The sequence below is a fragment of the Amblyraja radiata genome, chromosome 1, assembly GCF_010909765.2.
Source record: "Amblyraja radiata isolate CabotCenter1 chromosome 1, sAmbRad1.1.pri, whole genome shotgun sequence".
Taxonomy (NCBI): Eukaryota; Metazoa; Chordata; class Chondrichthyes; order Rajiformes; family Rajidae; genus Amblyraja; species Amblyraja radiata.
Window position 1 is genome coordinate 13,786,441 of NC_045956.1, and position 13,747 is coordinate 13,800,187.

General features: G+C 40.1%; 1 protein-coding gene across 1 annotated transcript in view; it reads left to right on the plus strand.

Annotated features, from left to right (window-relative positions):
• ttc29 (tetratricopeptide repeat domain 29) overlaps window positions 1-13,747 on the plus strand; it is a 283,106-nt gene that overhangs the window by 16,834 nt on the left and 252,525 nt on the right. The window contains exon 3 of the mRNA XM_033021387.1: window positions 861-1,046. Within this exon, the coding sequence (XP_032877278.1) occupies window positions 861-1,046 (186 nt within the window). The remainder of the gene's footprint in view (window positions 1-860; window positions 1,047-13,747) is intronic.

Consider the following 13,747-nt stretch of genomic DNA (forward strand, 5'->3'; position numbering starts at 1 on the left):
AAGTTCGCACGTGACGTACGGCGTCAAGACTGCGTACGGCGTTGAGACGCTGCGTATCCCCGTCGAGGCCATGCGTACAGCGTCGAGGCGGCTGCGGAGTGGCATTTTTGAACACGGTCAGTTTTTCGGAGCCCCGCGCGATGTCGGGACCAACTCCGCACAACTCCATACGGCTCCGGCGATTGAAGTGGGACCGGCCCCGCGAGGCCGTACGGCTCAAGCGACCACGTTAGGTCGCGCTTGCCGCATGGAGTTGCATGCTCGTGGGACAGGCCCTTTAATAAACAAGATTCTTTGATTGCTAATTACTAGATTCAGTAGTTCTGTGGTGAGTTAATTGAACTACACCGATTTATAAAAAAGAATGTTTAATGGTGATTGTATCAGAAAAACTAATAGTACAGTTCACAGTGTCTCTCCCTTTCCATTTTATTATCTGATTTGCATTCTGCATAATTCATCAGTAATTATATTTTTAGTCATTTCTCAGGTACAATGAATAGCTACTGTATGCTTAAAGCTGCTTATAGCAGTGTTTTATTGACATTAGATGTGTTAAAAGCTTTACATTTACACAGGATTATAAAAGAAACATATAAGTTGCATACACAAATTATTTGTAGATAGCTGAATTTGTGTTTCATAAATTAAATTTAGTGATGCCATACTAATGTTAATTTTCCTTCACTTTATTATTACAATGTCTTTGTGAAACTGTGAAACCTGTTGAATTTTATTAGTGGGAATATAGGTAATTTCTATATGCTGTCTCTGGCATTGTAACATATGTTGGATGAATAAGTGTGTATTGGTGACTTATTGCCCATGATCGTTTCTAAAATATTACTCTTTTTTTGAAGGTTCGTTTGAGGAAGTCTATAATAATCAACTTTCACTGGCATGTTACTTTAAAAAGGTTGCTGACAAACTACTTTCAGATCACTTCTTTGAATCATGCCTCTCCACCAGTAAAATGATCGTGCCATGTGGGGGACAGAAAATGGCAGAAGCAAATGCCAATATAGGCACAGCCTATGAGGAGAAAGGTACTTCAAATTCATTTACATTATTGTATGCAATAACAACTCGGAGAAAACGAATACATTTACTATTAATCACAATCTCCTCAATGGAGGGGAAATTAAATAACAAACTGGCACTGGGTATTATTTATTCTTACACATTTTCAGTGTTTTTGTTGTTTAGTGATTTGATCTGATATTACATTTGGATCTTGAGTTTTTAAAACCATATTCCTCAAATTTGCAGAACCAGAAAACTCCTATTATATATATCCCTCTGAGAATCGCAAAACGTTTTCCATGTTTCCTTATGAGATAGAAGGAGGCAATTCAGACTATCAAGTCTAAACAGGCTCTCGACAGAATCCCTTCAATCCATTCACCCAACTTTTTTTTCCCTATTATCTATTATCATACCCATTAAAAAAGCCTTAGATTCTCTCATAAGATCATGATCATTAGTGATAGGAATGGAATTAGGCCATTCGGCCCATCAAGTCTACTCCATCATTTAATCATGGCTAATCTACCTCTCCCTCCTAACCCAATTCTCTTGCCTTCTCCCCGTAACCTCTGATACCCATACTAATCAAGAATCTATCTATCTCTGCCTAAATATATCCACTGACTGTGCCTCCACAGCCTTCTGTGGCAAAAGATTCCACAGATTCACCACTCTCTGACTAAACAAATTCTTCCTCAATTCCTTCCTAAAATAACATCCCCTAATTCTGAGGCGATGACCTCTAGTCCAAGACTCTCCCACTAGTGGAAACATCCTTTCCACATCCACTCTATCCAAGCCTTTCACTATTCTGTACGTTTCAATGAGGTCCCACCTCATTCTTCTAAACTCCAGCGAATATAGGCCCAGTGCTGGCAAACGCTCATCACATGTTAATGAAGAGCTCTGCTCTCAATTCAAGTAGCCAATCAACCAAACAACCAGAATGACAATGGGATGTAGGATGAGTTGAAGTGATTCCATAATATACCATACAAATACTTACATTTTAACAGCATGTAGATTCTAATTTGGCCAATTTTGACCAAACATTAAATGTTCTTCTTGCTAAATCTATCTGCATATAAAATGAAATAATATATGTTGACCGATTTGTCTATTTATGCAATGTGATTAGTTTCAATCCAGCAGGAAACCTTTTGGAGATGAGATACAGTGATGCAGTGATAAACATTGAGGACAGTGTTGTGGCTTTGATGCAACCTTCTTTTACACCAATTTGCTCAAGGAATATTAATATTGTCAACCTGCTTGGTTAAGATCATGGTTTGCATGCTTTATCATAGTGGACATTAGATGAAGACGATTTTTTTGTGGACAGTCACAATTTAGATGCTCCACAATTTCCTTCAAGTGATGAAGGGAAAGACTTGAAAAGATAGAAAACGAGGAGCGTGGCACTGATTGTTCCCCATGGTAGACAGTGGAGACACCCAATATAATGATCACAATTGGATTTGTGTCCTACTGCCTTTCTGTAACATCCCTCCTAACTACCCCTGCAACTCCTTCTCAGCCCAGTTACAGGAGGTGGGGTTGTGGATTTGTGACTAAGGATGTTCCCTGCCAAGTTTTAAAACATTTTGAGAGATGCAGTTACTTTTGAGGCCTGTTTTTCAGTTTTCATGTGGCCTTTTCAGCTTTTTGCCGGTCACAAAATCTGAACCAAATATTTTACCCAAGTCAAGGATAAAGTCATGGTTGAAAAGCTCATAGTATTCCTTCTAGCTGACTCTCCTTCTGTCCGTTGAGGAGTTTCCAACCCAAAACACAAGATGATTTCAGTTAATTAGATGCTGGAACTTGATTATTCTCATTAAACAGTTCTGATGTTTTCTGGGAGAGGAGCTGAGTCTCTTCACATGTACTCATGTTGGTAAACTTAAGGGCAGTCCAGCTGCTGTGATGCTGTGAATCCTGTGTTTGGTGATTCAAGTTGTCTCTGAAGAGAGCTACCTTTGCAAGATCCTTGATGCCTTCAAAATTATGCAGCAGTATTTATTTTGCTGTTGTTTTGGAGTCAGGATTTGGTCAGTCCAATGATCATTGGTACCTGTCTTGTGCAGATAATGTGTTTCCAGCAATCAGATGGGGAATTGAGAATGTAGAGGGATGTAGAGGGAGACTGGCTTGGAAGAGCAGTGACTCCCTTTGCAGCAGTGACTCCTTTTGCTCATCTCTTTTTGTCTTAGATCCTTCTCTCTTACTTGCCTCAGCAATCTTCCCTGGCCTCAACACCCTTAGATTTTCCAACTGGACGGCTTTGTCTCTGCATAAACTAGATTCCCAAATTTCTTCTAGAAACCAACCAGCTTAGTGCTGCAGATTATGATATGCCCATCCTCAGCCTTTCAAACAACTTGTGATGCATTGGCAGCACTAATAGCCAGGAAAGTGCAATAATGATTAACATTTGAGAATTGATTTTCCTCTACAGTGTCCTCATATAGTAGCGGAAAATGGGCTAAAATGGTTGAAAGAATTCTCACAATTTAAGAAGTGACCTTTTCCCATCCACTACATACAATTGCTGGTATGGTGATGCATTTTGGGGGCCCAGATATGTTTTTTTTCACTTATAACTGGCTTCACCTCTTAACCATGACACAGTGAAATTAGTAGAGCTGTTACTTCACAACACTAGTGATTGGGGTTGAATCCTTATCTCAGGTGATGTGGAGTTTACTTATTTGTCTTTATTACTATGCAGGCTTCCTCCAGGTACTTCAGTTTCCACCAACACCCTAAAGACATACAGATTGAATGGTAGATTCTGGTGGCAGAGTGGGGTTGCAGATAAAATGGGTTTAGTGTAGAATTATTGTAAATTAGTGCGTGATGGTCAGTGAGGACTTGGAAAGCCAAAGGGTCTCTTTTCATCGAAGATAGAAAGAAAACGATGGAGTAACTCAGTGGGATAGGTAGCATCTCTGGAGAGAAGGAATGGGTGGCATTTTGGGTCAAGACCCTTCGGTCTCTTTTCATGTTGTGTTACTCTATGATTATGACTTCTTGGGAGCCCCAGGAAAATCTTGTTCATGTAAGAGCAATAAGGGTCTAAAACTAAAAGGAGGTAGGAAAAGTGCTGTGCATTGCTTTCACCTTCACTTAGCATGTTGGGCATCTGTTTTGCCTGATGCCCACACAGATGGTTTTGATCTTTGGAATCATTCTTTTAGAAATTATATATCCTTGTGTTCTCAATATCACACAAGAGAATACCATTTTAAATTGGCATAGAAATCTATTATAGTAACTAGAACATGGAACATTGAACAGTGCGGTACAGGAATAGGCCCTTCTGCCCACGAAGCCCATGCCAAATATGATTCCAAGTTAAACTACTCTTCTCTGCCTCCATGTGGAATTGAATATTAACAGGTTTCAAGGATTTGGATTAATGATGGAAGGAAAACACTCAGATAATATAACATTTAAAGCAGAAGCGTTTATTAAAGAAACATTGAAGCACAGACCACCAACAAGAAGTGAGCAATAGAATGACAATACAACTTTGTGTAAAGCAACCATAAAGACACAAATAAACTACAATATAAATGGCAGCATAAAATGGCAAATAAACACCGAGTCTCACATGTCCTGCAGCCCCGAAGGCTGTTACTTCGGAAGCTGGTCAGGAACTCTGTTTAATAGTCTGGACTGGAGAATTTTCAAATTTTCTTTTGAAGAACCTGTGTTCCTGGTACCACTCCGGAAGCTCGGCTTGAGGTGTCTGATGAGCTCATGTGTCACAGGCATTTTTATACATAAATGCTTATTCTTATACCCTAATCTAAGAACAGCAGTAGACTATGTATTAAAATTGGCTCTCCTCCTGAGTGTTAAAAACAGTTGTTTGTTGCATCAGGTTCTGAGCTAGTCTTGGATGTCTCTGAGAAGGTAAAAATTTATCTTCTTACTAGGTGCCCTGGCAGCTATGTTATCAGAGACCTAATGATTTCCTGATTCTTTTACATAAGTCCAAACATTCTCTAATTCATCTAATTATTTTTCTAAATGAGCCTGTTTCCGTGACAAATTCATTCATTCGTTCATTCATTCATCATCATTGAAAACATTAGCGATGCAGTGGTGCTGGTTTCCAACGCGAATGGCGACGGACGCATCACACATCTCTGTCCTCCAGTTCCTGCGGACTTCCGCCGCTGGAAGTATAGGATTTTGGTGTGTGCTTTATCATCATTCCTTACAATGCTATTATACGACAGTGTTCGCAACTTCTACTGAAGTGTGGATGGCCGTTGGCTCGCTAGAAGCTCATCCGCCCTTTGACAGGTCTTGTTTTTGGTCCTGTTGGGGGTCCACAGCCCCCTCCTCACATGGCAAACCAGGTGGGGGAGACGGGTTCTGTCTCCGGACATGGTTTTAGTCGCCGACTATCTGACCATGGAGCAGGTAGCACGGGATTACATGGTACCCATGGCAGGGGGAACTCCCCCCGACCTGACGTCCATGACAAATTATGCTATTAATTTAGCTGAGAAGCTTGCATATGGATGTTGGATGACAACTCTATTTTAGTTAATACAGTTTGCTTATCTTTACATTACAGCACGGGATCCATATCCCTCCATGTTCATGTGCATATCTAAAAACTTCTCAAATGCCATCAATGTATCTGCCTCCATCATCACATCTGGCTGCGCTTTCCAGGCACCTCTGCAAATAATCCCATGAAGGTCAAAAGAGATGGCGTATAATGTGAAATTAAAAGTATGCAAAAAGTCAAAACGTGGAAATGATGGTGAATGGGAAAGAAAAAAGAACAACAAAGCATTGCGTAACAAAATAGATTTGAAAACTTGAAACATATGTCACAACATTTAAAATGAATATAATGCTATGCTGAATAGTAGCATGAGTGTTTGGATTAAAGGAAATGGATAGCATTCCAAATATCAGGAAAAACTTTGTTGAATTGGGAACAGAAGATTTTCAAAATTGGTAAACATATTAATAATTTGCAAAGTTTCAATTTAGGGATCATAAAGACAGAAAAATAGGTGGAGTAGGCCATTCGGCCCTTCGAGCCAACACCGCCATTCAATATAATCATGGCTGATCATCTAAAATCAGTACCCTGTTCCTGCTTATTCCCCATATCTCTTGATTCCTTTAGCCTTAAGAGCTAAATCTAACACTCTCTTGAAAACATCTAGTGAATTGGCCACTGTATTCTGTGGCAGAGAATTCCAAGGTTTCACAACTCTCTGGGTGAATTTTTTTTTCCTCATCTCAGTCCTAAATGGCCTACCCCTTATTCTTAAACTGTGACCCCTGGTTCTGGACTCTCCCAACATGGAGAACATTTTTCCTGCATCTAGCCTATCCAAACACTTAAGAATTGTATATGTTTCTATAAGATCTCCTCTCATCCTTCTAAATTCCAGTGAATACAAGCCCCGTCGAGCTTTGCAATCAATTGGAAAATCATATTTACCAATGAGAAATAAAAGTGAGAATGGTAAGTCAGGGAATTGGACTTGTTAGCCCATTATCTGTGAGTTGAAATTTTTTGGCATCTCTGAGTAAAGAATGAGTGACTGAATATCTTACATTTTCACCTGACTGGACAGAGACAAAAATAGACAAGGAAACTAAAGGTTACGCTTGAGAACCTGAAGTAGTGACTAAATCTATTGGAAGGCATTTGATAAAGTTCTTTCCTTACTTCAGCTAAGACTGTTAACTGAAGTTTAAAGTCACAATGCCCGAAATTCGTTCATACAGCTCCAAAAGACTTGTTTTGCTGTCCAATATCACTTGCTGTTCATATCTGGCCATATTAATTCATTTTTCAACACAGTTTTTGTTTTCACTTACACATTTTGCTCTGGCATAAACCATCCAGAATAATGGGGTGGCACAGCGGTAGAATTGCTGCCTTACAGCACGAGAAACCCGGGATCGATCCTGACTAGTAGTGCTGTTTGTACGGAGTTTGTACATTCTCCCTGTGACCGCGTGGGTCTTTCCATTGTGCTCTGGTTTCCTTCCACACACCAAATACGTACAGATTTGTTGGTTAATTGGCTTCAGTAATAATTGTACTTTGTCCCTAGTGTGTAGGATAGTGCTAGTGTACAGGGATCGCTGGTTGGCATGGACTCAGTTGGCCGAAGGGCCTGTTTCCATGCTGTATCACTAAACTAAATTAAACTAATCTAAACTAGTGCAACATTCAACATTTTTTTCTTTAGTGAGTTTTACAACATCACAGGTCTGAAAAATAACAATTGCTATCTACTCACAGAATGGCTGAGTTTTACACTTCCGCTTTCACCTTTAAACATACTGGTTAAAAGGCCATGATGTATACCACATTCTTTACTCCTGCAGTCTCAAGTACAATCTGTTATTTGTGAAATGACCCTGGACTGGAAGGTCATGGTTATTCTTTTTTTAATCTTTGGGATAATTACTGCTGCTGACGTCTGTTATGTCTGTTTGCTGCTTACTGCTGCATTAGGAAGGTCAGGGAAGGAAAGACTTCCCCTTTTTTTTCAGCTCACAGCACCAGGCAGGGTGGACATTATTCTCTTGTTTCTACAGAGATCTCCTTGGCCCCATCCTAACATCAGTGCATATTTGTAGCCCTGGATGTTCTCTCTACCCTTCTTGCACAAAGAACATTCCTTCAATCTATCCATTACCCTTGAACTCCTTAGTATATTCTTGTATTTTGCAATGTCAGCACCCCATCTCCATCCTTTCTTTTGCTGGATTCATTCAGTAGCAACATTTCACTCAGGTTGGAAGGGTCTTGCTTGAATTCCGGTATTTCCCTTTAAGATCTGGCTGTAAAGATAGCACCTACTGTGCTACATGATGACTGCCGAGAACTTGCAATACATCAATGGGGAGTGCTACACCAAACATCACAACATAACTGACAATTGTGTCTGTGAACCTTCGTGATGTTTTTAATGTTTAAATAACTTTCACAAACGGCATTAGCATGATCTGCAACACAGTTTTAATGCCAAAGAATGTGGTATTCAGTGATTTCCAAATCATGTAACTGAAAGGAAATTATTCCTTTTAAGTTGGGAAATTGGCTAACCCGTAATAGATGGAGAGCAAGGATAATGAGCAATAGCTAAAATGAGTTCAATGTTGGTGGTGACTCCTGCATTACGATCATTCAGATAACAGATATTCTTCCTCACAGAATTCACAAATCTACCCCAAAATTTGAGATATAGAATAGAATTCATAATTTATTTGAGAGAAAGCAAATAAATAAATGTGTATGTAATGTGGAGGTCACCTGTAATCTATACTGGAGGTGCAATTATTTACCTTACTTACAATCAGAGACAGACACACAATGCTGGAGTTACTCAGTGGGGCAGGCAGCATCTCTGGAGAGAAGGAATAGGTGACGTTTCAGGTCGAGACCCTTCTTCAGACTGCTTATAATCAAAATTGCTGATAAGAAACAAAGTTACATATCAAAGTTTATCAATGACACGAAGTATAGATAGCATTGTTAACAGTACAGATGAAAAGATTAACTTTAAAAATGTTGATACGTTAAGTAAACAGGAAATTAGATTTAAATAAAACCAGATCATCTGCTTTGAATGTAAAAAGCATTGAAGGGACTACTTTTAAATGGTTAAGAATGAGGAGCTATAGATATATACAGTGGCTTGCAAATGTTTTCATACCCCTTGAACTTTTCCACATTTTGTCACGTTACAACCACAAACGTAAATGTATTTTATTGGGATTTTATGTGATAGACCAACACAAAGTGGTGCATAATTGTGAAGTGGAAGGAAAATGATACATGGTTTTCAAATTTTTTTACAAATAAAAAACTGAAAAGTGTGGTGTGCAAAAGTATTCATCCCCCCTGAGTCAATACTTTGTAGAACCACCTTTCGCTGCAATTACAGCTGCAAGTCTTTTGGGGTATGTCTCTACCAGCTTTGCACATCTAGAGACTGAAATTTTTGCCCATCTTCTTTGCAAAATAGCTCAAGCTCAGTCAGATTGGATGGAGAGCGTTTGTGAACAGCAATTTTCAAGTCTTGCCAGAGATTCGCAATTGGATTTAGGTCTGGATTTTGACTGGGCCATTCTAACACATGAATATGCTTTGATCTAAACCATTTCATTGTAGCTCTGGCTGTATGTTTAGGGTCGTTGTCCTGCTGGAAGGTGAACCTCCGCCCCAGTCTCAAGTCTTTTGCAGACTCTAACAGGTTTTCTTCCAAGATTGCCCTGTATTTGGCTCCATCCATCTTCCCATCAACTCTGACCAGCTTCCCTGTCCCTGCGAAAGAAAAGCATCCCCACAGCAGGATGCTGCCACCACCATGTTTCACAGTGGGGATGGTGTGTTCAGAGTGATGTGCAGTGTTAGTTTTCCGCCACACATAGCGTTTTGCACCTTCCTCCACATAACCATATAACCATATAACCATATAACAATTACAGCACGGAAACAGGCCATCTCGACCCTTCTAGTCCGTGCCGAACACGTATTCTCCCCTAGTCCCATATACCTACGCTCAGACCATAACCCTCCATTCCTTTCCCGTCCATATAACTATCTAATTTATTTTTAAATGATAAAAACGAACCTGCCTCCACCACCTTCACTGGAAGCTCATTCCACACAGCCACCACTCTCTGAGTAAAGAAGTTCCCCCTCATGTTACCCCTAAACTTCTGTCCCTTAATTCTCAAGTCATGTCCCCTTGTTTGAATCTTCCCTACTCTCAGTGGGAAAAGCTTATCCACGTCAACTCTGTCTATCCCTCTCATCATTTTAAAGACCTCTATCAAGTCCCCCCTTAACCTTCTGCGCTCCAAAGAATAAAGCCCTAACTTGTTCAACCTTTCCCTGTAACTTAGTTGCTGAAACCCAGGCAACATTCTAGTAAATCTCCTCTGTACTCTCTCTATTTTGTTGACATCCTTCCTATAATTAGGCGACCAAAATTGTACCCCATACTCCAGAATTGGCCTCACCAATGCCTTGTACAATTTTAACATTACATCCCAACTTCTATACTCAATGCTCTGATTTATAAAGGCCAGCACACCAAAAGCTTTCTTTACCACCCTATCTACATGAGATTCCACTTTCAGGGAACTGTGCACAGTTATTCCCAGATCCCTCTGTTCACCTGCATTCTTCAATTCCCTACCATTTACCATGTACGTCCTATTTTGAGTTGTCCTGCCAAGATGTAGCACCTCACACTTATCAGCATTAAACTCCATCTGCCATCTTTCAGTCCACTCTTCCAACTGGCATAAATCTCTCTGTAGACTTTGAAAATCTACTTCATTATCCACAACCCCACCTATCTTAGTATCATCTGCATACTTACTAATCCAATTTACCACACCATCATCCAGATCATTGATGTACATGACAAACAACAGTGGACCCAACACAGATCCCTGTGGCACCCCACTAGTCACTGGCCTCCAACCTGACAAACAACCATCCACCATTACTCTCTGGCATCTCCCATTCAGCCACTGTTGAATCCATCTTGCTACTCCACCATTAATACCCAACCATTGAACCTTCTTAACCAACCTTCCATGAGGAACCTTGTCAAAGGCCTTACTGAAGTCCATATATACAACATCCACTGCTTTACCCTCATCAATTTCCCGAGTAACCTCTTCAAAAAATTCAAGAAGATTAGTCAAACATGACCTTCCAGGCACAAATCCATGTTGACTGTTCCTAATCAGACCCTGTTTATCCAGATGCTTATATATATTATCTCTAATTATCCTTTCCATTAATTTGCCCACCATTGACGTCAAACTAACAGTCTATAATTGCTAGGTTTACTCTTAGACCCCTTTTTAAACAATGGAACAACATGCGCAGTACGCCAATCCTCCGGCACTATTCCCGTTTCTAATGACATTTGAAATATTTCTGTCATAGCCCCTGCTATTTCTACACTAACTTCCCTCAATGTCCTAGGGAATATCCTGTCCGGACCTGGAGACTTATCCACTTTTATATTTCTCAAAAGTGTCAGTACTTCCTCTTCTTTGAATCTCATAGTTTCCATAGCTACTCTACTTGTTTCCCTTACCTCACATAATTCAATATCCTTCTCCTTGGTGAATACCGAAGAAAAGAAATTGTTCAATATCTCCCCCCTTCTCTTTTGGCTCTGCAGATAGCTGTCCACTCTGACTCTCTAATGGACCAATTTTATCCCTTGTAATCCTTTTGCTATTAATATAGCTGTAGAAACCCTTTGGGTTTACTTTCACCTTACTTGCCAAAGCAACCTCATATCTTCTTTTAGCTTTTCTAATTTCTTTCTTAAGATTCTTTTTACATTCTTTATACTCCTCAAGCACCTCATTTACTCCATGCTGCCTATAATTATTGTAGATCTCCCTCTTTTTCCGAACCAAGTGTCCAATTTCCCTTGAAAACCATGGCTCTTTCCGATTTTTACTATTTCCTTTCAACCGAACAGGGACATAAAGATTCTGTACTCTTAAAATTTCACCTTTAAATGTACTCCATTTCTCTTCCACATCTTTCCCATAAAACAAAATATCCCAATTTACTCCTTTTAAATCCTTTCGCATCTCCTCAAAGTTAGCCTTTCTCCAATCAAAAATCTCAACCCTAGGTCCAGTTCTGACCCTCTCCATAATTATATTGAAACTAATGGTATTGTGATCACTGGTCCCGAACTGTTCCCCAACGCATACCTCTGCCACCTGACCCGTCTCATTTCCTAACAGGAGGTCCAGCACCGCTCCTTCTCTAGTAGGTACTTCTATGTATTGCTGCAAAAAACTATCCTGCACACATTTTACAAACTCCAACCCATCCAGCCCATTTACAGAATGTGTTTCCCAGTCTATGTGTGGAAAATTGAAATCTCCCACAATCACTACCTTGTGCTTACTACTAATATCTGCAATCTCCTTACATATTTGCTCTTCCAATTCTCACTCCCCATTTGGCGGTCTATAATACACCCCTATAAGTGTTGCTACCCCTTTCCCATTTCTCAGTTCCACCCAAATAGCCTCCCTAGACGAGCCCTCAAATCTATCCTGCCAAAGCACTGCTGTAATATCTTCCCTGATAAGCAATGCAACACCTCCACCTCTTGCCCCTCCAATTCTATCACACCTGAAGCAACCTGAAACATGTTTGCTGTGTCCCCCACATGGCTTGTGGCAAACTGCAAACGGGACTTCTTATGGCTTTTTTTCAACAATGGCTTTCTTCTTGCCACTCTTCCATAAAGGCCCGATTTGTGGAGTGCACGACTAATAGTTATCCTGTGGACAGATTCTCCCACCTGAGCTGTGGATCTCTGCAGCTCCTCCAGAGTTACCATGTTACCAGAGTTACCTCTTGGCTGCTTCTCTGATCAATGTTCTCCTTGCCCGGCCAGTCAGTTTAGGTGGACGGCCATGACTTGGTAGGTTTGCAGTTGTGCCATACTCTTTCCATTCTCGGATGATGGATTGAGCAGTGCTCCGTGAGATGTTCAAAGCTTGGGATATTTTTTTATAACCTAACCCTGCTTTAAACTTCTCCACAACTTTATCCCTGACCTGTCTGGAGTGTTCCTTGGGCTTCATGATGCTGTTTGTTCACTAATGTTCTCTAACAAACCTCTGAGGCCTTCACAGAACAGCTGTATTTATACTGAGATTAGATTACACACAAGTGGACTCTATTTACTAATTAGGTGACTTCTGAAGGCAATTGGTTACACTGGATTTTATTTAGGGGTATCAGAGTAAAGGGGGCTGAATACTTTTGCACGCTACACTTTTCAGTTTTTTATTTGTAAAAAAATTTGAAAACCATGTATCATTTTCCTTCCACTTCACAATTATGCACTACTTTGTGTTGGTCTATCACATAAAATCCCAATAAAATACATTTGCGTTTGTGGTTGTAACGTGACAAAATGTGGAAAAGTTCAAGGGGTATGAAAACTTTTGCAAGCCACTGTAGATCCATATATCATTGAGGCATATTAGTTTAGTTTATTGTGTACCGAGCTACTGTGAGAAGCTTTGTTTGCATGCTATCGTCAAAGAAAAGACCATAGATGATTACAATCCCTTCGACAGTGTACAGAAAAAAAGATAAAGGGTACAACCTTTACTGCAAGATAAAGTCTAATAAAGTCCAATTAAAGAGAGGGCAGTACAGTTGCCTGATAACAGCTGGGAAGAAACTGTCCCTGAATTTGGAGAAATGCATTTTCAACCTTCTGTATCTCTTGCCTGATGGAAGAGGGGAGAAGAGTGTGTGTGACCAGGGAGAGACTGGTCCTTGATTATACTGGTGGTCATGCTGGTGCAGCATGAAGTGTAGTTGGAATCAATTGAGTTAATTAAAAACTCATGACAGGCTAGTGAAAATATTCTGTTAGGCCAGTAGAATGCTAGGGAACTGGAATGGAATGCCTGGTGGGATAAAACCTATCTGCTGTGGTTATAGGTTTTGAAACAAAATATAACAAAGAAGAGGTATATGGCTTGGAGTATCGATTTTCAGGATAAAGAAACAATTCTTTCCATGCTGACTTTGGCCTATTTTATCATGTGCTTACAAGTACCCTAAAACTTTATCCTTGATGATGGTCTCTAAAATCTTACCAACTACTGAGGTCTCCACCGCCTGTAGTTTCCCCTCTTT